General features: G+C 48.4%; 1 protein-coding gene across 2 annotated transcripts in view; it reads left to right on the top strand.

Annotated features, from left to right (window-relative positions):
• Kcng2 (potassium voltage-gated channel modifier subfamily G member 2) overlaps positions 1 to 23,590 on the top strand; it is a 69,256-nt gene extending 45,666 nt beyond the window's left edge. For both annotated transcript variants that reach the window (XM_034518285.2, XM_076912379.1), the window contains exon 3: positions 22,585 to 23,590. In XM_034518285.2, coding sequence (XP_034374176.1) covers positions 22,585 to 23,358 — 774 coding nt within the window. In that variant the 3' untranslated portion in view covers positions 23,359 to 23,590. The remainder of the gene's footprint in view (positions 1 to 22,584) is intronic.
• The last annotated feature ends 459 nt before the right edge of the window (positions 23,591 to 24,049 follow it).

Consider the following 24,049-nt stretch of genomic DNA (forward strand, 5'->3'; position numbering starts at 1 on the left):
TGTGCTACACATATATGATCCAGGCAAAACACCCACATACAATAAACAAACAAACAAATTCTCCTGTTCCAAACAGTTACTAATCTCATATAGCATTAGAAAAGAACTTAGTGAATCCTATAAATTTCAGGAGCTTCCTGAGCCTTGTAAGTAAACTACTTCCTGAATCTTATTAGCCTGCCCCTCCACTCTAGGAAACAATGTTTCAGTTGAGAGGAAATAGCTACATAATATCAGAATCCTTAGGGATTACCAGGACAGTAGTGCTACAGAAATCTATAAGCAACACAGGCCCTGACCATGACTGGTCCCGACTAATATGGAGTCATTCAAAAGTAGATGTCTTCTGAGAACTTATCTATGGAGTCAAGGTGACCGTGGAAATGTGCTCTTCTCTTGGGTTTGAAGGTGCTGTTGTTGGTAGGAAATGCCCAGAGTCAGGCTTTGGGCTAGGGAGGTATGTTGCAGTATCTGTTTTGAGGGGTTCAAATGTGTGGAGAGACGGTGCACAGAGAATTTTATGCCAACAGATAGCTGCAAGGTTCCTTCTCTGCGGTGGTGGCTGCTGTGTTGCCTGGAGACAGAGCTAAGCGCTTGCCTGAGCCCTGGCACACAGCGGGGACGGGCTGTGCTTGCCAGCCTGCCCGGGAACAGCCTGTCGCTGCTGAAGACCCATGGGGTGCAGGGTGCTTTTCAAAATCCATCATTTCCTTTTGCACTGGGCTGTGTGGCTGCGCCAGTCAGTGTTTCCTTTTGCTCACGTGACTTAATTTACGGCTCTTGTAATGAGCTATGGATTTCATGCCTGGGATTTCAGCTTTGAATTTACTAAGATTATTTCTGCAGCAGCCTGAAAATCTGGTGACAAAAGTTTCTGCTGCAAAGACACATACGGGCAAACACAGAGCTCTGCCACCTTCTGGCAGAGTGAGGGTTCAGCGGTCTCTGGGCCAGTTAGTCAGGGTTCCCCAGAGATGTTAGTGAAAGGACATATGTGCAGAGGGTTCACTGTATGGACTCAATGTACACAGTCTCTAGCTAAGCTATCCTAGACCTGAAGCTTCTACCAGAATCCCAGAGGGCCTAGGCACAGGCTTAGTGTAGAAATTGAGACCCTGTCCCCATGGACATGTAGGACTCTCTGTCACCCAGGAGGGAGGCCTTCTGTACCATTCATGCTTCCATATGACTGGGTATGTCACAGAGGAGGAACATCTGCAGTTTTATCGAGACACCCTCACAGGCACATCTGGCACCAACCCGGGCCACCCCAGAGCCCATACATACATACAAAGCTCCCTATCACGTGAGTCCTGGCCTTTGCCGCAAGCCCACCCTAGTGCCTATGACTGGAGATTCTCCGTTCACTGGTACCTCACGAGAGCCCTGCCAGAGAGCAAACTGCACTTCCAGCACAGACACAGACACACTGTGTATTTGTCGTCCTTGCCTCTGACACAAATATACTATGCATTTGTAGTTCTTGCCTCTGGACCATCTCTGGGAACCTCTCTAACTGGTTTCATGGGATGTGAAGTCTGAAGCATGAGAACCTCATCTCAGAACCTCAGGGCAGAGCTGAGGTGGGGGCTCTTGCTTAAGAAGAGGTTGCAGAGGAACTACCAGGGGAGCTTCAGCACTGGGCTCCCAATCCACGTTGGTATGAGAACGGTTGTTACATGTGACACTGAGCCACACTCCTGAGTCTCAACATCAAGGCTCCTTCCATTGTCCCAGCATGGCTGTCAGCCTGGTTTCTATGTCCCCAAGAGGCTCTAAGACCGCTCGACCCACCTAATAAGGGCAAAAGAATGTAGAACAGATGGCTTTGGATGAGGCTAGAGGCAAACGGCTGGGCCTGTTGATATCTGCAGTGCACTAGTGCATAGGGGCCGGGTGGAATTGTCATGACCAGGCAGCTAAGAACCCGGGGAAAGAAAGCCTCGGTTGCTCTTCACTGAGAGGAGAGGCATAACCTGGTCAGTAGCTTTTACCTTTGGTGACGGTGAAATACCACTGCCCAGAACCTCTCTGGGGTACCCACACTAGGGAGTGTCACCAGGTCCTGTCACAGACCAAGAACTTAGGGGTAGAGACTTCGCCTTGCCTGAGGCCAGACCACTACAGGGCCACTATGTTGTTAGGTTGGTGAGCCAGGATTCCGTGTGTCCTGTCTAGCCAGCAGTGTGCTCGGTTGATTTATTTGCCTGCTTGCAGGTCTGTCTTTTGGCAAACAAGCAGTGGCATTACCCTGTGAGTCAGCATGGTGTTGAGCGGCAGTCAGGGGTGTGAGTCAGGTCTGTTTGCATTTCTCTTGTTCCTGAGATTGCTGGGACTGTGATGTGCGCCTGCTTCGTGGCCTCGTGCCTTATACAGTGCAGCCACCATTCCTGTTATGGCCAACCCACACTGCTGGTGTGGGAGTCCATGGCCAAGATTGCTGCCTATTTCCGTGTGAGGCCCTGTGGGAGCTTTTAGAGGCATGGGGACAAGTGGGACCTGGTCACTTTGGTGGACACTGGCTAAAAAGATAAAATGAGGGCATTTGTCTTTCTCAGATTCTCATACAGATATGGCAGAGAAAGTCTAGATTTGTGTTTTGAATTCTTGCCTTGGTTTGGAAAACATTATATTAAAGATATACCTAAATGCCCAGAAGAGACACCACAAGATCAAGACGCTTCCCTCCAGTGTCTATCCTAGGCCTTTCATCTCTCTTCTGCCACCACAAGAGAATAATTTTTATAATCGTGAGTATATGTGCATGCACACATGTGGAAGCCGGAAGTGTTGGATCCCCTAGAGCTGGACTTATGAACAGTTATGAGCTGCCTGACATGGACGCTGCGAGTTGATCTGGGGTCTTCTGGAAGAGCATCAAGTGCTCTTAACCACTGTGTCATCTCTCCAGCCCCTAAATGCCTATTCTGACTCTTCTGGGACCTTTAAACATTTGTTTCTCCTCCAAGGCCTCAATTTCTCCATGAAAGCAATGCAGGAGAAGAGCAGACTCAGTGATTCATGAGAATTAAGGGACTCAAGTTCCTTATTCTTGTGGGAAACAAGAATACAAGCATACCTGGAAGGGCCATGGTAGCACGTGCTGTAAGAGGGGATTTGTGTGGTACAGGTGGACCCCAGCCCCATGAAGTGGGCCTCCCCCTCTGACTGACACCAGAAGGTTCTGATAAGTATCCAGGGTTGTTGGTATGCAGACACAGCAGAGCTGGATGAGAATGGAGGACCAGGAAGCCCCTCCAGCTCCTCTGGTGGCAGGGTTGACACACAAAGACCAGCAGTTCTGTGCTAGTGCCCTGGTCTCTGTTGACCATCTCTGTGTAGGGGTCATTCTGCTCCACTGACCTCGCATCAGCCAGTGAGCGCAGCTGCAGTGCTGAGGGCTCACCAGAACTGAGCGAAATAAGAGACTTTTCCAAGTGTGCATGAGTTCATGGCCTCCCAGCACTTCCCTAAATAGGACTGAATTATTTTGACAGATAAGCTGTATTTTTGAAGGGAACTCGGTTCACCCAAGCTTAAATTCATCAGGCACTACCCAGATGGGAGAACACATCTGAGAAGCTGGAACTGAGTTGATTTTGTTTTTGACTCCAGCTGAGCTTGAAATATTGAGGTGTAGCACAAAGGGGATGTTATCAGAATTCACCAAGTCAGCCATAGCCAGCTTACATTATTTTACCAAAACTGTTCCCCCATGAGGCTTCATGGAAAGCTCTGCTGTGGTTTGCAGCAGAACTCCACATCGAGGACCCAGGCAAGCCTGCATCCTCTGGTTCCCTGTCTGCTAGGAGAAGCCTGTCCTTCCACAGAAACCACTCTGGAAAAGCGCACCTTCCTGAACTGAGAGTCAGTTTTCTTTATTACACATGGACTTGCACATCTTTTTTTATAGATTTATTTATTTTATGTATATGAGTACTCTGTCTTCAGACACACCAGATAAAGGCATCAGATCCCACTACAGATGGTTGTGAGCCACCATGTGGTTGCTGGGAATTGACCTCAGCTGTGCAGGACCTCTGGAAGAGTAGTCAGTGCTCTTAACCACTGAGCTCTCTCCAGCCCTCAGGTGTCTTAAAAAATAAGGCTGCCACCTCCGTGGGTGCGGATCACTGAAGCCGCACATCCTGATGCCCACCGTGAGCATTTGTTTCTAAGGACAGTTGCAAAATGTAGAGCTGTCCCCAAAACAGCAGGGGATTTAACCAGAGGGCCATCTAGGCCAATAGGTGTCTCTTTGCCACCCTCCCAGCAACCCCCTTTTCTGCGAGAATAGTGACCCATACAGCAGGGCAGCCATCTTGTCTCCCAGCATCATTGCCAGAGTCCTCTCTGATCATCCCTGCACCTGTCTGCACAGCATGGGGAATGCAGTGCTAAGTGTTCCCTAGCTCCTTGTTGCAACTTATTCTGGAATGACCATTCTTGCCCACATACAACTTTGAGGAGTGTCATCGTGTGGTGTGTTGCTGCTTCTCAGTGGGCCCTGTGGTGGCTCCACATCATGTTCCTCAGAGGTCAGGCCAATGACCTTGGGACTATTCATCCATCCAAGGTTGTGGGGGCCAAACCAGTGCAAGGACCTGTGGTGGTTTGTATATGCTTGGCCCAGGGAATGCCACTATTAGAAGGTGTGGCCCTGTTGGAGTGGGTGTGGTCTTATTGGAGTGGATGTGGCCCTGTTGGAGTAGGTGTGTCACTGTGAGTGTGGGCTTTAAGACCCTCATCCTAGCTTCCTGGAGCAGTATTCATAGCTTCCTGGAAGCAGTATTCTGGTAGCAGCCTTCAGATGAAGATGTAGAACTCTCAGCTCCTCCTGCAATGCCAAACCGACTGAATTCAGTAAACAGATAGTGCTTTGCCTGTGTGCCCTTTTAAGCCAGGGGTGGGCCCACCTGGGCCTAGATGCTGGTGCCCTCCCATTTACAATCTTGGATAAGAAGCTCACTGTCTTGCTGGCCTTGTATCCACAGTGAGCCTGACCCTCGGTGGATGTCTGTTGAATCAGCACTTTGTATCTCAGAGAGAAGTGCTGAGTGTGTTCCCGCCTCCCGTGGAGGCCGAAAGAGTCTCTCTGCCCTGTGCTGCGGCTCAGCGCACTGAACAAGAAAACCAGAAGCAACTTAATTATGCCTAATGGGAGCATTTCCTAAAACTTAGCATTGTTTCTAATTAGTCTTTATAGGCTGCCATAAATAAGTTCTTCACTTAGCATAGTATGGTAAAATATGGTCAGCTAAATAAATGTAAATGTTGCTGCTCTCCTACAACTCTGATTGTCCAGGTATGAGATTCAGTGTAAGCACTGACCGAAAACCAGCAGTCATTACCCCTGAGTCAACCAGTTTGGGGCAGGTCCTTCTGTTTGTTGGGATGCACCCCGAGCAGGAAGTGCTATTTTGCCAGATCCTCTCATTCTAGTTTCTGATTCCTGGGGAGTGATTGCATTCCAAAGACAACAGACACAGGCTTCCTCCTTGCAGACAGCAGCCACCTTCTCTGTGGATTTTACTGCAAATCCAAGAGAACTAGAAGCAAGTGTGTTTGAGATGAGTGAATTTGCCAAGGCGGCTGGCTATAAAATAAACAGAGTTCAGACTCGTCTCTGCAATCAGAGGAGTTTAAAAAAAAAATAGTGGGGAAACCATTCTGTTGGTATTAGAATAAAGATGTGAAGTGCCTAGGGTTATACTTAGCAACAGGCTCGGTGTTAAAAAGAGAAGCCAGCACAAGGCTGCGTGAGGCATAGAAAGAGCAGGTGGAGGCAGCATGCTCTGTGCTTGGATGGGAGAAGAGCCCCCCACCCCCAGTCGATACATGTACATGATGCTGTGGGTCACAAGCCCAGAGAGTGTTCTTGGATGTTCTACAGGATGCTCTTAAGGACCTAGAGACACACATGTGTAGGCTCTGATTTTTCAAAACCTACTTTTAATAAGGGTTTATAAATGCTTTAACCTCCCTTCTAGCCCACCACCCAGCAAAGGTAGTGGAAAAGAAAGGTTATTAGGGTATGGGGTATGTGGACCTGTTTAGAAATAGTTCTTCGGAGCAAATCCAATCTGCACCATCAAGATATCAGTAGTTCAGTTCACACCAATCAGCAGCAGCAGCCCTATCCACTCGCAAACACCGTTCACGAATCAGCAGCAGCAGGTTGATCCAAAAGAAGCCATGAGGCTCTGCTGTATGCTGTTTAGAAGTAGTTCCTTGAGGTGATTTCAGTCTCCAATTGTCAGGATATCAGTGGTCCAGTTCAGTAGTGGCAGGATAGCAAATACGTATCAGCAGCGGTGGCATGACCCAGCAGAAACAGCCAGGCCTCTGTCAGCACAAGTCAGCAGGAGTGGCCAGGACCAGCAGGGATGCCAGGAGAAGTTCTCTGCCTCTCTCAACGCAGTGAAGATCAGCAAAGATGAAGACGCAAGACCAACAAAGCATTGCAAAGCTAACTATGAAGCCCGCCATCACTGTCCAATTAATACTTCCTCCAAATATCACCTGTCCTCCCTCGTGTCTTACCTCAGCAAAACGCCACATGAGTCTCTCTTAGCAAGACTCCACGTGAGTCTGTATCAGCTGACATGTCCAGAAATTTCCACTTCATTCTGCCAATCAGCCTGAGTCTGAGGAAGTGGCAAGAAGCTGCCAGAACACCACCAGAAGTTTTTTGATGCATTTCTTTCTATGAAGTCATCACAAACAGTGACCAGTAAGGAATGACAAAGAATACCATTACCATCCAGTGTTGCCCACGGTCTGTTGGGCTAAATTTCTATTCTTTCTTAACATAGTAAGTCCTTTCATGTGTTTGGTTTAGCAAAACAGTTTTTCACCTGTGTCCACTTTAGCAAAACATCCCTTCACCTGTGTCTGCTTCAGTGAAACATTGTCTCATGTGTCTACTTTCACAAAACATCGTTTCACCTGTGTGCCCCAGCAAACCATCGTTTGACATAACTGACTTTCCAAAGAAACCAGACGTTTCCTCTTCATATATGTGTTCAACTAGCTGTGAGGTGAGGAGAATATGGAAGTCAGCTGAGCAGGAGGCTGGGTCCTCTTTGGTGTCTAACAGCTTCCCAGAGTTGGAGTGTGTGAATGGAGACACACACTTACTAGTGGCTGTGGCTGGTATTCAGCCGAAGTCAGCTGTGCCCACACCGTGTCTCTGGCTCATGGGAACCTAACACATCTTTGGTCTCATCTTCCAGGTAGCTAGCCAGTAAGAAGATCTCATGGCTAAGCAGAACATGTTTTCTCCACAGCCTTGATGGGAACAGGCATATCTAACACCAGCACTGAGATATGTACGAAGACGGGGGTCTGTGGGCATACCATCTTAATGTTTCACACTTTATCAGATGTAGGAACACAGTGTAAATAAGATTAAACAATTATATACTTAGTAACAGATCTTAGAGATACTATATGCAAAATTAAATATGTTCTTAGTGAGACCCACATTGGAAAGTGTAGTAAGTAAAATTAAACAAGCATATACTTAGTAACAGCAGCGTGCTCACCCTTGCAGTTTGGAGACGATCACACAGAAATAGAACAAAGCAGTGTGACAACTTAGTGTAGAAGATGAAGCCGTCCTAAACCAAAGAGTGGTTGTCTTAATAGATGCTACCTGGAAGCATCTATTTAAATAAATTCTAAATATGTAGGAGACCACAGGAAAAATCCCAAACCTATATAATTAGCAAATGAAAATGTGAGTAAATAACATGTGTGTGGGGACATTGTTTTAGCCTCCAAAAACTCCCAGAAACTATAAGGTTCATAAAATTATACTGTATGTGACAATAGGCTTCTAATCTTCATATAGAAAAAGTTCAAATGCATTTATAAGAAAAATACTACCTCAGGGAGAAGGAGACTACACCTGTGAGCCAGCCATGAAGGTTAGCAGTGCTGGAAACTGTAGCAGATGTTCTCTGTGGCAAAAAGAGGATGGAGAAGGTCCTGCTTTTGGGTTGGCAGAAACTCAAATCCTGTGCCTCCCACAAACACCGAATGAATGCAGAGGAGGGGGCATCACAGGTGAGCCTATCAAGAGAGAGTGAGTCTCTAGTAGGAAGACTGAGGGTCGATCTAGTTCAGTGGCAGACCTAGCATGTGTAAAGCTCTGGATTCAATAAAAACAGGAAGCCTGTTTCTGGGAACTCTGCCTAAGAAGCCAGAGGCTTTGCATGCTTAGAATGTTCCCTGGTGCATTGTTTGTAGTAGGTAAAATTTTAGTGAGAGAGATAGTTTCCAGTAATGGCAGTTGAGTTAATTCAAACCAACCCACCTGCCACAAAGCACTCAGAGGGCTGAACCAGTCACAGAGCCACAAGACCCTCCTCGTCCTCAAATAGAGCTGCAGCTGTGGGGTACGGCCTTCAGGAAACAGCTAAAATTAACAGCGCAATGAAGAAAAATGGCTGATCATTTTGCACCATTGTTGGACCAAATGGTACATGATCCTGGACTCCGCATGTCCTGTCTGTCCCCATCCTACTGATTTCGTCTGTACATAGAACCTCAATGCACTGCTCAAAGCTGAGTGAGAGTATGCTTCACATGCCCAAGGGCACAGCAGAGCCTGCATCTGCAGGAAGGCTTAGTGTGCCACCTCATGATGCTAGCAGCCCCCAACCTCATGTCCTTGCCGACTATGAATGTCTCTCAGAAGAAACCAGCAACACTTGGGGTCAGGGCCCTTGAAGAATTTGTTTCTGCAGCATAACACACACTAGGTAGCAAGGTGTCTGCAGGAGAGTGGGTTGACAAGCCTGCCTCAGCGCAGACCATCTGAAATGAGCAACTCAATTCTGTTTAAATGGCTACAGTGATGGTTTTGAGTGAGCGCTTCTCCTGAGTAGATCTGATCTCCCTCTGCTTGCACCACCAAATCTGACTCTGTGAGAGCTCTCTTGGAAGAATTAAGGAAAAAACCTCAAGTGAGTTCAAAGTCCAATTTGGAGTTGGTGAAATGAGTTAACAAACATCTTGTTCTGGGTCTTCTGAGAGAGAAGGTGAAGTCAGCACACTCTTTAACAAGAACGGGCTTTGCTGTGGGCCCAGCCATCACGGCGCCTGCCTGTGGCCAACCCCAAGCTAAGACTGCTAACTGCAGGAAGATAAGTAATCCTGAACACGATTCCAGCTAGCTACCTAAAACAGATGGCAGGACTGTTGAGGAGCTGGGAGTAAGTTCAGGTGGTACACAAGCTGTAGTAAGAGGCACGGGAAGAAATTTAATCACCCACCAAGTAGGCTTTCAGACACCCACCAAGGAAGACGCAGTCTTAAGATACACCTGCCTTCCTGTGCCTCCTCCTGTCTCCTCATCTGCGGGATATGTTTAATTTACAGAGAGTGAAATACACAGTAGTTGCAGGGCTCCTTGGCAAGCTACCGTCACTAATTTTTAATCACACACAAGGACAAAAATGAGCCTGCGTGGGGCAGTGGCTTAGTGGCACATCCCCTGCTGATTGACATCTCACCGAGGTGCAAACTGAACTCATTCTTTTATTTCTACTAGAAAGTGAAGGAGACCAGTGCCAGCATGGACCCCCATGTCCATAGACCTTGTTTTTTGAAGTGTTTGGTTGTAAAGAGTGAGCCTGTTCGGTTCACTAGTTGAGAGCTGTGTAGCAGACATTATTAAAAGCTGACCCAAGGTTTCTACCCCACCTTTGGTTACTCAGTTCCCAGATGAAAGACACACTCACAACCTTTATATTTACAATATGCCTTAAGCAGTACGATAGCTGGGCAGCTGCCTACCCTCTGTGTTGTTAGAATCTATTTCCTATCGATAATCCAAGTTATTACTTACTATGTTTCATCTGGGCTGCTCTTAGCTCCAATTGGACAGCCCTCAGGGCCATGCTTGCCTCTCTCTTAACCCATGGCCCTTCCTCCTCCTGCAAGTTCTTCTCCCTCCTGGTCCCAAGCCCAGGAAATCTAACTCTCACCTATGTTTCTTCTGCCAAGCTATTGGCTGTTGGCATGTTTATTTACCAATCACAATTAACAGGGTAGGGTCACTCAGTATCATGGTGTGTGTGTGTGTGTGTGTGTGTGTGTGTGTGTGTGTGTCAGGGAAACCAGTCTTGGGGGCCCCAAATTAGCCTTAGAATACAAACAGCATTAGGCCAACCCACTATAGAGGTGATGTGGCCCTTTTTCTTTCCTCTGTTGCCAGGATGGGTAAGACATTAGCCACATTCTTTTCTGGTCACCTAGTTGATGTGGGAAGTGTGGGCAACATACTTGAGTTTTGTTTATTAACGTGAATGTTGAAATCCAACAGCAGAATCAAAAGTTGGGGCCTAGTTGGCATCAGCAGCCTTCTGAGTGAGAATTGTTTTCTGCTCAGCAAGCAAAATGAGAAGAAAGACTTTTCCAGATGTGCAGAGTCTAAAAGAAATCTACCGCACCTCTGTTTTTTAAGCTGCTGGAGGGCAGGCTTCAACGAAATGACCAGTGAGAGAGAGATTCTCCAACCGAAACGTAAGAACCAAGAATCCAAAGCTGGAGGGGGACGCTGTAGGTCAGGCAGGTCTGTCTCCTGGCACGTTCCTATAAGCCACTAGTCAGAGAATTGCAACAGGAAGAGAGAAAATTCGACTCTAACCTAAGTAACCTAGTTGAAACCCTATCTCTAAAATAAAGGACTGGGGATGTCTCTCAGTGCCCTGCACAAAGGTCAAATCCCCAGGACCACAGCAGAGAGAAAGAAGATGGGATGAGGAGCTCCTGCTGTCTTGTGTGCAAGCACACTTAGAAAAGACGTGCCAGGACTTACAATTTTATAATAAAGCCAAAAAATGTCACACCTCATAAGGGAAAAAGTAGACCATTGCCTGGCTTAGCCAGGAAAGTCTTCTGCATCATTTCTCATCTTTCCACGGAGAACTTAAGACTAGGTAAACATGAAAGATGGAATAGTCGCCTCCTGGATGCCTGCTCTCCTTCCCGGCTATGATATACTAGATATTCTCTTCAGGGAATTGAAGCAAGAAAATGGAAAGCATGTGATTTGAGACCCAAGCAATCCACAGAAAGCCTAGAGAGCAGGTTAATGAGTTAGTACAACCACAGAACTCAGATTAACAGATAAATCCAACTGTGTGACCACAAATGAACAATGAACAAATGGGACTGGAAATTGTGCTTAAGTTGCACTGAGCATGTCAACAGACCTGTCAGGGAGCCAGGAGCCTAAGGATGGATGTGTGGATTTCCTATGTACCAAAAGTTACAAAACAGCCAAGCTAGTGCACATGCCTATAATTATAACACTTGAAAGGTAAAGGCAGGAAGGTTAAGAGTTCAAGGCCAACATGGGCTATGTGATTCTGTCTAAAAGAAGAAGATAAGAAGACAGAAGACATAGGAAGAAGAAGAAAGGGGAAGGAGGAAGAAGAGGAGAAACAGAAGCAGGGGCAGGGGTAGAGGCAGAGGAACACCACTGATGAGACATCTATGACCAAAGTGAAGAGAGATACATGCTTGCCATGAACTGGGAGATCAGATGCTTTGGGGTTCATCGTAGCTGAGTTGTAGGGTCTGTGGACTCTCATTCCAAACCTGGTACTTGTAAATATCATCAAGCTGATTATAAAATATTTGTGGGACAACAGTGGAGGCATTTTAAAGAACTAAATAGAATAGTCACACCTCCTAACTTCAGGATATCCTACCAAGCTCCAGTCAGACTTTGTAGCACTGTGAGAGAGGTGAGACCTGCAGTCTGCAGTCAACACAGAGAGCAGACATGCATGCATAAGGTCATCTGAATCTTTATATTTTTATGTGTATGTTTCGCTTGTGTGTGTGTGTGTGCAATGTTCAGGCAGTGCCGGAGAAAGCCAGAAGAGGGCATCAGATGCCCTGGGACTGGAGTTACAGATGCGTGTGAGCCACCAGGTGGGCACTAGGAATTGAACCTGTGTCCTCTGGAACAGCTGAAAGTATTCGTAACCTCTGAGACATCTCTCCAGCTTCTTGCCTTATATTTACACAAAAAGTCAACTCAAAATGGACAGCAGATATAAACATAAAACATAAAATGTGGGACTTCTACAGGAAAACCTGGGAAACCATCTTTGCTTGCCTAGATTGGAGGCTTCAGATGTTATATCAAAAGCCCTCTACAGGGGGAAAAAGCTGGTAAATTGCACTTCATCAGAGTTAAACACTTTGCCTGTGAAAGACTGCTAAGGGAATGAAAAGGCTCAGCTCAGACTGGGAGAAATGTTTGCAAATCGCAGATCTGACAAAAGCCTTAGCAATTAGATGATACAAAGAGCTGTACAAACTCAGCTGTAACAAAGGAACCAAGGATTCGAGCAGATACTCACTGACAAGACATAAATGACACCACATGAGAAGATCCTGGATGCTGTTCACTGCTAGGGATATACAAACTAAATGACCGTGCGAGACCACACACTTTATTTATAAGGGCGATGAGGGGGAGAGAGAATTAGAACTCGCGTGTAGGTGGGCTGTGATTTGAAAAAGCAAACAAACAATCTGGAACAAATCGGAGCACTGGATCCCCAGACGCTCTGTGGAAAGGCAAGTGACATGACTCTTGGGAAGTAGTGTGCTCTGATGTACATGGTCTGACAATGTACTCTAGGATTTGCCCCAAAGAAAAGCAAATGCGCACAGAGACTGACTCATTAACATTTCGTGCCAGCTTTATTTGCAAAAGCCCCCAGGACGCAAATGCGTATCCACAAATGGACAGTGGACATCTTCTGACACAATCATAGAATGGGATCCATCAGCCAATAGCAAAAAAAGAACAGAGGTTAACAGGGTAACACAAGTGAGCCACAGACCTCCCTGAACAGGAACGTGGGCCAAGGTCTGGATGCCAGCCACGTGCCTATCTGGAGCCGGCAGGGTCATCAGGCTTGGAAGGACTGGCCATCCCTGAGGAATCTCTGTTGGTTGTGATCATTATGAGTCTTCCTCCTGGAAGCTGCCTTCATGTACTAAGTTCACAGACCTACACTCTGGGATGTGGGGCTCTCCTTGTGCAGAAGTCTGCGGACCCATTTCTGACATTCCCTAAGAGAGTGGTCCCCAGATGGAATTTTCAGGTCAAAGTGGACAGTGTTTGACAGCTTTCGAAGTATATCTTTGCAGGGTTTATGTCGTTACACGTTTTGTCCAGCAGTCTAGACATCACCTGGACTGCCCTAGTCTAAAACTGTCACCTCAGATCTAGCTGACCCACGTGTGACAGGGAATGGACAGGCTAAGGGAACAACTCGGACGTTTCTAACAAAGGTGATTGTGTAAAGCTCAGTCCCAACAACCCTTGAGAACCCCTAATGTGTGGCCACAGGACATGCCCAGCAGGTTTGCTTTTGTAAGTTGTTTTGTTGGGGGAGGGGGTGTTTTTATTTGTTGTTGTTTGGTTTGGTTTTAGTAATTGTGGATTGTGGGGAAAAAAACCTTGGGGGGGAGTCTGGCGGTGGGGTCCCACAGTGGTCCAGCAGCAGGGTCCTGGGCGAGCTTTCCACACCACTGGCAGAGGGTCCCACATTCATGAAGCTGCAGTGGGCGGGCCGGCGGCTGCCTCAGGAAGGTTCAGGCCCAGGAGACACGTGGAGTCCAGTTTTAGAAAGCTTTTATTGTTCATGGTGTCGTGGATGGGTATAGATGATTCTCGCTTCCCCCCAAAAGCCAGGGGAGCCTGGCTTTTATAGGGAGGGGGAAAATGGGAGGGAATAACTTAATTAGCTCCGCCCCCAGCCTTTAGATAACTCATTAATATTTTAATCTCTGGAAGTGGAGACCTGTTAATCACGCCCTCCACCTGTGCCCTACGTGACTGAAGTGCACAGGTTGAATGGAGATCAGACCTCGTGTCAGGAGCCTGGTTCTGGGGGCGTGGCCGGACACTCAAACCAAGAACGAGGATACCCTTCCACGGCCGACATCCCACTCTCTTTTCTTTCATAAAAGGAGGGGCAACTCTGCATCATCTGTAGTCTGCAAGGTGCAGGTTAATGAGAGATGTGGACCACATGGAGGAGTCTGGAATCCGGGAGCATGGGGAGATATATGCCATCCCTGACAGGCCATGGTCCTGTTGGGTCCCTGGCTACCTCAAACCCAGTGCTCTACTGGGGAGACCAAACCATCTCTTCACAGCCCAATGTCTCACTCTCTTTTAGTGAAAATTTTGGACATATATCACGAGTGTTAGAGAGAAAAGGAGACATTTAAACAAAAAACAAGAATGTTTTTTGGTTGAGAAGAACGAACATTGTTGCTGTAGGTGTTCCTGTTAGGGAGAAAAAGGAAACCTTTAAAATTTTTGCTTGAAAAACAGGAACAGTGTTGTAGTGAAGACCCCCATACTCGGGAGACCCTTCCTCAAGTCTCAAGAAATCACGACCACCCAAAAACCACAAGAAACCATACCTGGATGCAATCAGCAGAGGTTTATTAGGGAAGAGAGCTGGCAGCCAGCGGTCTGACTACATACTCGAGCAGGAGTAGAGTTCGACCCCCGCCAGCCAGTCCGAGGAAGGTTTTAAAGGGAAAAACCACAAACCAGGGAAGTGGGAAGGGGGTGAGGGGTTGACAAGGATACATGAGAATAGCAAAACATTCCAGAGAAACCCACCCTGAAAGGCTAATAGCCATGGAAATTACTCAGTACACTCATTCTTCTCAAAAATGTGGTTTTACCATATCACTGCCCTACCCTGTCAACTATCTATTAACTATTTCTCACTAGCTCCAGCCGTAGAGCCACAGCCCTGTCATTGTGTTTCACCACCTGAATGACTTTCATTCTTTACAGCCAGTTCCTGAAACTGGCCTGGCTTGTTTCAGAGAAAAGTTTCCATGTCCCTAAAAGAACTTAAAAGGCATCTATATATGTATATATTCTATAAAAATGATTTTTAATAATTTTTCATTCTTCATTAGGTCTTCCTGTTGTGGAGAAGAAACAGTAATGGCGGGTTTAGAAGCAGTGTGGGAGGGCCTTGCTCTGCCATGTGGCGTCTGGGTGCTCTGGCAGAGAGGTCCTGTATTCCCTCTTTTTTTTCTTTCTTAGAAATCTTAAATGTAGAGAAGGATCAAAAGGCTAACTTGAAGAAAGTTTAGAGGAAGAGACACATAGGCTTGATAGGAGAGCCAAGAGTCAGAGAGAGTGAAAGGCTGTGTCTATGGGAGAGACACATGGCAACCAGGCCTGGCCTGGTGTTTTTAGCTGAGAGGAAGAAAGGCAGGGGTGGGGAAGGGAACAAGCAGGGTCCTGGACCCGCTGCTTTTCAAGCAAACCGGCTGAACTAAATGGTCACAGTTGGCTGCAAATGACGAGGAGGCGAAGGGGAAAAGCCTATGTTAGCCTAGGTTAGCAGGCTGTGTGACTCCCTGGGGGGAAAACACTGGGGACTAGAGTTTAGAGGCAGTGCTCTTGAAAAGCTAGCAGGCACCCCTGGGGGGAGGGGCAGAGAGCAAAAATTAGGAAGTCAATGCCATCTTGTTGAGTTGGAGAACTCCTGGGGAGAAAGAGAGAAAGAAACTTATGTTAGTAGGCAGTGTGCAAAGACTGAAGACTGCACTCCTGAGAGCTCAAAACGAAAGGGGAATCTCTCACCTAAGGAAAGAGTCTTAGAAGGAGGGTCACAGCAGGCGCTGTAACTTGAAAGACAGCTGTTAGCTGTGAAGGAGCCCTCTCTGTGGAGCTGGGGGGATGGGCAAAGTGGAAGCTAGGGAGTCCGCCATCTTGCCCTTGACCTGGAGAGCATGTGGAGAGGGGGAGACAGACAGAAAGAGGAAGAGAGAGGAGTTAAAGCAGAGAAGCTGACCAGGAACACATGGAGAGAGAAGGAGAGGGACCTGGTCTTTTTGAACTAGGCAGGAGCTAGAGGTAGCTAGGAGTTAGAGAGAAGATGTTAGCAAGAAACACCTGGAGAGAGAGAAAGAGAGGGGGGAGACAGAAAGAAGCCTGCCTAGTCTTGTGAACTAGGCTGGGGGTTACTCACTGTCCTGGAGTTTCGTGGGGAGATTTTTTGTGGGCACCAGTGGGGGGGGGGAGGGGGAAGAGGAGGGCTTTTGGAGTTGGCTCTTCCCATGTCCTCTGCCACCTGTAGGGAATGATGTAGGCTCGTGTGTGGGTGTGAGTCTGTGTTGTCTTGTGGGTCCGTGGGTATGTCACAGCTCAGTTGACTGGAACTGTGGCTCAGCATGGCAGGAGCAGAAGTGTGGGAGCTTTTACTGAGTTGGTTCCACAACACACTGGAGGAAGCTATGGGCCCCATTTGGTGGGGGAAGTTTTTACTCAGTCTGAAGTTCCATGGGGTGCAGAGCTCTTGGATTGGGGATCCCTGGAGGTGACCGACTGGTCTCAAGCCCTTGGGCTCTCAGACCGCTGAGAGGCTGCAGAAGGACCGAGACAAGGGGGCATGTGGGAGCTCCACCGGCTAGCCTACAGCTGAGAGAAATGAGAGAGAGGGGAGAAGAAAGAGGCTCTGGCAGCACCCCACAGAAGAAATGTTACTGTACTTGCTTGGTTGCATGGGTGATCGAGTCCCACATTGGTCGAGCCATCTTTTGTCAGAGGTGGACGTCTCAGGGTAGGAAAGGTAGGCACAGGGCTCTCAGTGAGAATCTCCTTTCTGGGCCCCAGCCGTTGCGGGGTTGGGCGCAAAGCAGGATGAAGACTGTGGGGGAGCATGGCAACGGGTCCATGTGCCAAGATTGGCCACCATCTTGGGGTCTTTGGACACATGGGAGGATGGAGGCGGGGAGCACATGGCGCACACTGTGAAGGGAGAGCTCTGGCATCAAGCCTCATGGGAAGTATACCTGCTTAGCAGACTCGGCCAGGACAGTTCCTGTAGACTCATGGGTGTCCGTGCCCTACGTTGGGTGCCAGCTGTAGGTAAAAGTGGCTGGGGAACCCAGGGTTCCTCACACCAGGCTGTATGTAATTGGCTGGGAATGCCCTGGGTTCCTCCAGCTGGAAGTTAGGCCCAGCTGCTCACTAAAGGCCTCTCCACGGTTCCTCACGGCACGGCCCCAACATACAAGAAAGTCCATGGGTTTCCAAAACGGGTTTATTGGCATGGCAGATGGTGGATGGATCTGGATGTGTGCCCCCAAAACTCAGGGCAGTCCTGAGTTAAATAGGGAGGGGAAGAGGGGGGAGGGGCTGGGGAGGAATGCTTAATTGACTCCACCCTCTGGCCTTCAGGTACCTCATTAGTATGTAAATTTCTCTAGAGCCTGGGGCCTGTTTATCACGCCCTCCACCTGTGTGTGTGACTGAAGGGTACAGGTTGAATGGAGATTAAACCTCGTGTCAGGAGCCTGGGTTCTGGGGGCGTGGCCGAACCCACAACCCAAGACAGGATACCCTTCCATGGCCTGACAGTGGATGATTCCACATGAGGCTTAATTAAATGCACCAAATTGAAACTCAGCTCAGTGTTTCTTACACACAGAGGAAAAGGTGCCTAAGTAGACCTTGCTTCCCATGGTCTCACAAGTGTCTAGTCTGATTTACAGATCACGGAACTGCTTCCCTGGGAGACGGCTGACCTTGGTTTCCTTAGCCAAGTAACCCCAGAATCTGTCACCTGGGAAGTTGTCACCAGGGAAGGACTCACAGTGACTTTTCCTGGAGAGGGGGTTTGCTCATACAACCAAATATTCAAATACAGTTATCATTTCCAGAGTCCAAACAGGTAAATCAGGTAGAGAAAAGAGAGAAGATGCCAGGTACCCACTGCTATCAGGCCCATGCAGAGCTTGCACTGGCTAGCCCAGGAGCAAGCCCAGGTAGACTGAGCTCTGGTGTACGGAGGCTGCAACTATGTGAGCCCCCAACTCCAGCTAAGTGGCTGAGTGCAGCCACGACCCTCTTCCTGACATGGATATGAAAACTATGAGACGTATCTGTTCTCACCCATCCAGATACGGCTGACCACACTTAACAGTGTGCACTCAGCTTTAATTCCTTTCTACATTTGAGTTCAGTGAGAAGCCCCTTCTGTGCTCCTTAGCCTAGTGCCTGGCCTCTTCATACAGACATCCCATAGCTCTTTTTCTGTCCTGGTCTCCCCTGACTGAAGGAGCTAACCTCTGAAGGGGCCAAGGGGGTTCCAGAGACAGGGCAGGACAGGACTGTAGCCTAGTGGAGACCATCGGTGAAGAGAAAGAGAAATCTAGAATCTGGAATCTGGAATTTCTTTTACTGTTGTTTGCTGTATGAAAGCTGGTCAGTGCTCTTGCTGCTAGGGACACTGGAGTACGGCTAGTCCTGGTGACAGAGCTGCCCATGCTGACTCCACCTGGACACTGCGTGTTTGCTGTTCCGACTGTGGCTCCATCCAGCCTTCCCCCTCAGGCCTTCGAAGCTTGAACTGCATGCGGACATTGGCAGCTTGCAGAATAATCAGAACGTGAAGGAGGAAAAGTACAAGCAAAAGTCAAATAAAATTACACAGTGAGAGGGACGCTCTCCAGGGGGCAGTGGAGATGATCTGGCCTGTTTTTATTTTTATTTTATTTTATTTTTTTTCCAAGTAGGGCAGATATGTCGTCTCATGGTGAATCGAGGCCTGCCTTCTGGGTTGAAAGCTCTCCCAGAAACTGCTCCCTTACACTAACGTCAGGCTGGAAGATACCACCACCCTTGGCTCTCTATCTGGTAATTTCTAGCCAGGAAGGTGAGCTGGATCCCTGGTTGCAGCATCTGAATCTTCCTCCAGCAGGGGGTGAGGGCACAGTGATCTGTGGGGACTCAGAGGATGTGATTTGGCCTCTGGTGCCCCCCCCACCCCCCGTTTTGTGGTTTTAAACTCATCGGGGGCACAGGGTTTGTTTCCTTCTGCTCTGTGGGAGCAGCCATGACTCCAGAATGACTTTAGGGTAGTGTCCTTGAGTGCCCAATTCAGATTCCATTGTGTGACCTGGGCAAGCTTCCCAAAGAACCCAGGGAACGGGACATGGAGACAAAGACAGACAGAAGACCTTCATGAACACCCAGTGTCTTAACTGAAATCTCCATCGGTGTTTCCTTGAACAAGGCTGAAGCTAGAGTCTCTCCTGCCCTAGATGTCTGGAAATAGGGACTCTGGTCTCAATGAGCAGCAGTCTGTGGGGCCAGGGCCAGAGCTTTCTTGGGCTTCAGTGCAGCCTCCACCCATCTCATTGGCTGGAATTTGGGTATAAGGGTGGCATTTCCAGACTCACAACAGGATGGTGGCGGATGTCTAGGTCAAGGTGGGGGCCCTGGCAGCTCGTTAATGCTGAAGAGAGTGGATGAAGCAGAGGGCTCTGCACATAGTACCTTAGATACGGACGGCCAGTTACACGCGGCACACTAGAGTTTGAAGAATTGAGCAGAGATGTCTGGGTGCCAGCTCTCTAGACACCGACTAGAGTCCCAGCTACACACACAGGATGGCCTGCACATCCCTGAGTGTCCCACCTACCCACATCCCTCTGTACACAGCAGTCATTGTTGGTGTATACCTGCAAGTCATTGCTAAGCCAAGACCTGATGACCACTGAGCCCCCTTCTGAGTAGAGGTTTCACTAGAGACAAAGGCTGTAGGCCTTATCACTCTGCCACTGGGCCTTAGACACAAAGCTCCTGTCTCCAGATGCTCACGTGGACCCAGAGGCTCCTTGCAAGAGGTGAAACCAGAGCCTAGAATAAAAGGGCACAGAGTCGTGCAAGCATCACCGTGCATACTTCCTCCATAGTGGAGGTGACCTGGTGACAGAGTCTATCATAGAGTCAAATACTCTGAACAAGGATGGGCAGTGAGCTGCGTGGTTTTGTGGTGGGGAATCATCAGGCAAGACGTGGCAGCCTTGAGGTTGTGCATGGCTGCTATCTCTGCCCCACTTCCCAGCAAGATGGCTGTCTTCTCTGCCATCTTCTCATAGAAAGATGCAGCTATGAGCCCCAGAATATATCCCAACAGTAGGATGGCCATCACAACTTGTTGCTATGCGTTTGTTTTCTGTAGCCCAGCTAGCCACAATCTCTTGGGTTTTCTTAGAGATTAAGTATTTTCAGTGAAAATATCCCACATATATAATTCACATACCATACCTGTAACATGCCTGTAGTATCTTCCTATTCCATTATTCCCAGCAGTAATTGCATCATCACAGAGAAATGACATGTCCCCCAAACCATGCCTGTTACCCCAACCCCTGTCACCCACTAATCCACTTTCCTGTAGATTTCCCTATCTTGAACTTTGATATGGAGTAAGTATCAAGTATGTCTTCTGTGCCTGCCTTCTCTTACATCACGTGTTCAGGGTCCACTTACGCTGGGGTCAGCTGATGACTAAATATTCCGACATGTGAACAAGTACATTTTGTTTATCCTTCAGCCATCCACTCACATTTGGAGTACTTTGCCTCCTGATGTAAAGTCGTGTACAAGTTCTATGGAGACGTGTGTTCTCCAGCAGGGACCCATGAGTAGCACTGTGGAGTCTGATCACTGTACTTATCTGAGGAGCTGCCAGAATGATCTCTAGAGTGACTGGACCGTTTTGTATTCCCATCAGCAGTGTGTGAGAGTTCCAGTCTCTCCGTATTCTCACCGACACTTGTTGCTTCAGACTCATTGACTTTATCTTATTTTGTGGCATTTCCTTCAGAAATAATGGTATCAGATATCTTTGTGCATGCATGCACACATGTGTGCATGTGTGTGTATATGTGTATGTATATGTGTGTATGTATTTGTGTGTATATGTATGTGTATGTGTGTATGTGTATATATGTGTATATGTGCATGTGTGAGTATATGTGTGTATGAGCTATTTGTATACTTTCATGGTACTGTGAATGGGATTTTTATTTTCATATTATTTATTGCAAGTTTATATAGAGATAAAATTGACTTTTGTATATCCTTCAATATTACTGAATTAGTTCAGCTAATTAATATCAGCTCTAATGTGATATTTTAGTGGATTCTTAGGGCTTTTCTCTATACAAGAGCATTTCACCTGTAAACATAGGGTTATTCTTTCTTTTCTACACTAGAGGGTTTTTAGGAGGTGGATGGGAGGAGTCTAGCTGTCCTGGCTTGAACTCCTTGGCTAGGAGTAACAAGACCTGATTATCTGATTTTTTATTGATGCTTTTATTATGAATTAATCAGTTCCAAGTGCTAAGTCAGCCCTGCTTCCCTGGCAAAAACCTTTCTCCATCTTGATTTTTAAAAATTATTTCATGTATCTATTTATTAGAAGGACCTGCGTATGCCATGACCCACATGTGGAGTCAACTTGCAGAAGTGGGTTCTCTCCTTCCACCATGTAGCTCTTAGGAATCAAACTCAGGTTTTAAGCCTTGTTGCTTAGTGTGTGTACCTGCTGACCATCTCAGAGGTAGTGTGTGTACCTGCTGACCGTCTCAGAGGTCCTCCACCAGTGTGTGCACCTGCTGACCCATCTCAGAGGTAGTGTGTGTGCCTGCTGACCTGTCTCAGAGGGCCTACACCAGTGTGTGTGCCTGCTGACCTGTCTCAGAGGGCCTACACCAGTGTGTGTGCCTGCTGACCCGTCTCGGAGGGCCTCCACCGTGGTTTCTAAGTCTTCTGTCTGCTGCTGGCTTCTGTTACTACTTTAAACTTTATTGTTGCTGTTTTCACTTTTGTTTCTGAGATGGCCTAGGGTAGCTGATTCTAGCCTCAACTCAATATACAGTTGAAGATGGGCTTGAATTCCTGATTCTCCTGCCTCTATCTTCCAGCGGCTGGGGTTAGAGGGCAGACCAGAGACCCTGTTTTTCTTATGCTTCTGTAGTTTTCTGGAGATGACTCTGTCTGAGTTTTGTGTCGCTCAGAGGTGTTCCTTCACTCTTGTTTTGTCGTGGTTGGTGTTAATAACTCGGTGTTAATACTTGGACATTGTGGGATGCCATATAGGGCTGTCTGGGCCGCTGATCTCTGTGTGGGCTCACTGCTGTTTAACCTCCTGGCCTCTGACTCTTGTCTCCAGGTTGCCTCAGACGCTCTTTTCTTCCCAGGTCCCTTTCTGTTTTACCGTTCTAGAATTTGTCCATTGCATCCAAGTTATCCAAGTTGGAGGCACATTATATACATCGCAATGTGTCCTATATCCTTTTCCTTGTTGGTGGCAGTAGCCGTGCCCCCACCTGTATTTCCTGTTCTAGTTGTGTGAAATGTGTCGATTTTGGTCTTTTTAAAAAGAATCAGAGTCTCAGCCAGAACTTTTTTTGTGGACATCTCACAGATCAAGTCAGAGATGCTCCGTGGTCAGTGATCCCAAGTTTTAAATGCATTTCCAGTTTCCTGAGTCAGCCTGCTCATCAGCTCACGTACAAAAATGGTGTCAAATACATCTTCAAAAGAACGGGGTGGGAGCAGTAGAATTGGGCCTTTTCAGCCACATTCTATTATACCCTTTCCCCACTCCCAGATGTCCCTGGTGCGTGTCTGTGTGACATCCTGCTTCCCTTCCTGATTTTCTCGTGGCCACTGCCCATCCGCCAACCCGGTGTTCCTCTCCTCCATAGGGCGAGTGCTCCACAAAGTGTCGCAACCTGTTCGTGCTGGAGACGGTGTGCGTGGCCTGGTTCTCCTTCGAGTTCCTGCTTCGCTCCCTGCAGGCTGAGAGCAAGTGCGCCTTCCTCCGGACGCCGCTTGCCATCATCGACATCCTGGCCATCCTGCCCTTCTACGTGTCGCTGCTCGCGGGACTGGCGGCAGGGCCCACGGGCAGCAAGATGCTGGAGCGCGCGGGGCTGGTGCTGCGGCTGCTGCGGGCGCTGCGCGTGCTCTATGTGATGCGCCTGGCGCGCCACTCGCTGGGGCTGCGCTCGCTCGGCCTCACCGTGCGTCGCTGCGCGCGCGAGTTCGGACTGTTGCTGCTCTTCCTCTGCGTGGCCATGGCGCTCTTCGCGCCGCTCGTGCACCTGGCTGAGCGCGAGCTGGGCGCTCACCGCGACTTCTCCAGCGTCCCCGCCAGCTACTGGTGGGCAGTCATCTCCATGACCACCGTGGGCTATGGAGACATGGTGCCGCGCAGCCTTCCGGGCCAGGTGGTGGCGCTGAGCAGCATCCTCAGCGGTATCCTGCTCATGGCCTTCCCTGTCACCTCCATCTTCCACACCTTCTCGCGTTCCTACTCGGAGCTCAAGGAGCAGCAACAGCGCGCGGCCAGCCCCGAACCGGCCCTGCGCGAGGACAGCACACGCGACGACAGCACGCGTTCGGCCAGCGCCACCGAGGACAGCTCTCAGGAGACCGCGGGCGCGGCAGGGAGCTCACCGGGCCGGGTGGGACCCTGAGCTCTTACTGAGAGCTTCAGAGAGTCAAAGCCTCGGAGGACACCAAGCGCTGGCTGACCCAGGAGTCGCAAACTTGGCCTGGCATGTCGTTGCAGCTGGCTCAGCTCCCCAAGCAACCCCCGAGCTTCGCGTAGCCTGGAGGATATAGCAACCTGGTCTTTCTTTGTTGCTTTTATTTTTCCTCCAGTTTTAAATTTTCTATGGTTAATTAAAAATAATTGAGTCCCAGCAATTTCAAGTCTGAAGCAAATACCAGCCACCCTGGACTAAATTTTGCCCTTTGCTCTAAATCTAGGGTAGCCCCAAGGAACAGAGGATGTCATCTACCTTGTGATCCTTGGTGGGCAATACCCCATATAAAAGAGGGCGGCAGCTGGCATCTGTCACTGCCAGCGTCCACATCACCTGCCAAGTGTTGGGGTAGTTGACGGGACACTTAGCCCCCTAGTTCTGCCTATCCACCCTTTGCAGGGAGAAAGAAATCTCAAGAGTTGACCTCTGTTCCTCCAAACCATCTCAATCAGATCACTTGCATAGTGGCCTTTTAACCCTTTCCCTGCCCTCCCTTGGTCTACAGGAAGGTCACCAGTCTCCAGGGGATGTTGGTGACTTGTCTGTTGGGATGTTTCCTTCAGACGTGGCTCAAGTGGAAACCAAAAACCTTGAGCAAGCCTAGTGGGGTGAGGAGGCG

Source organism: Arvicanthis niloticus, chromosome 14, assembly GCF_011762505.2.
Source record: "Arvicanthis niloticus isolate mArvNil1 chromosome 14, mArvNil1.pat.X, whole genome shotgun sequence".
Lineage (NCBI taxonomy): Eukaryota > Metazoa > Chordata > Mammalia > Rodentia > Muridae > Arvicanthis > Arvicanthis niloticus.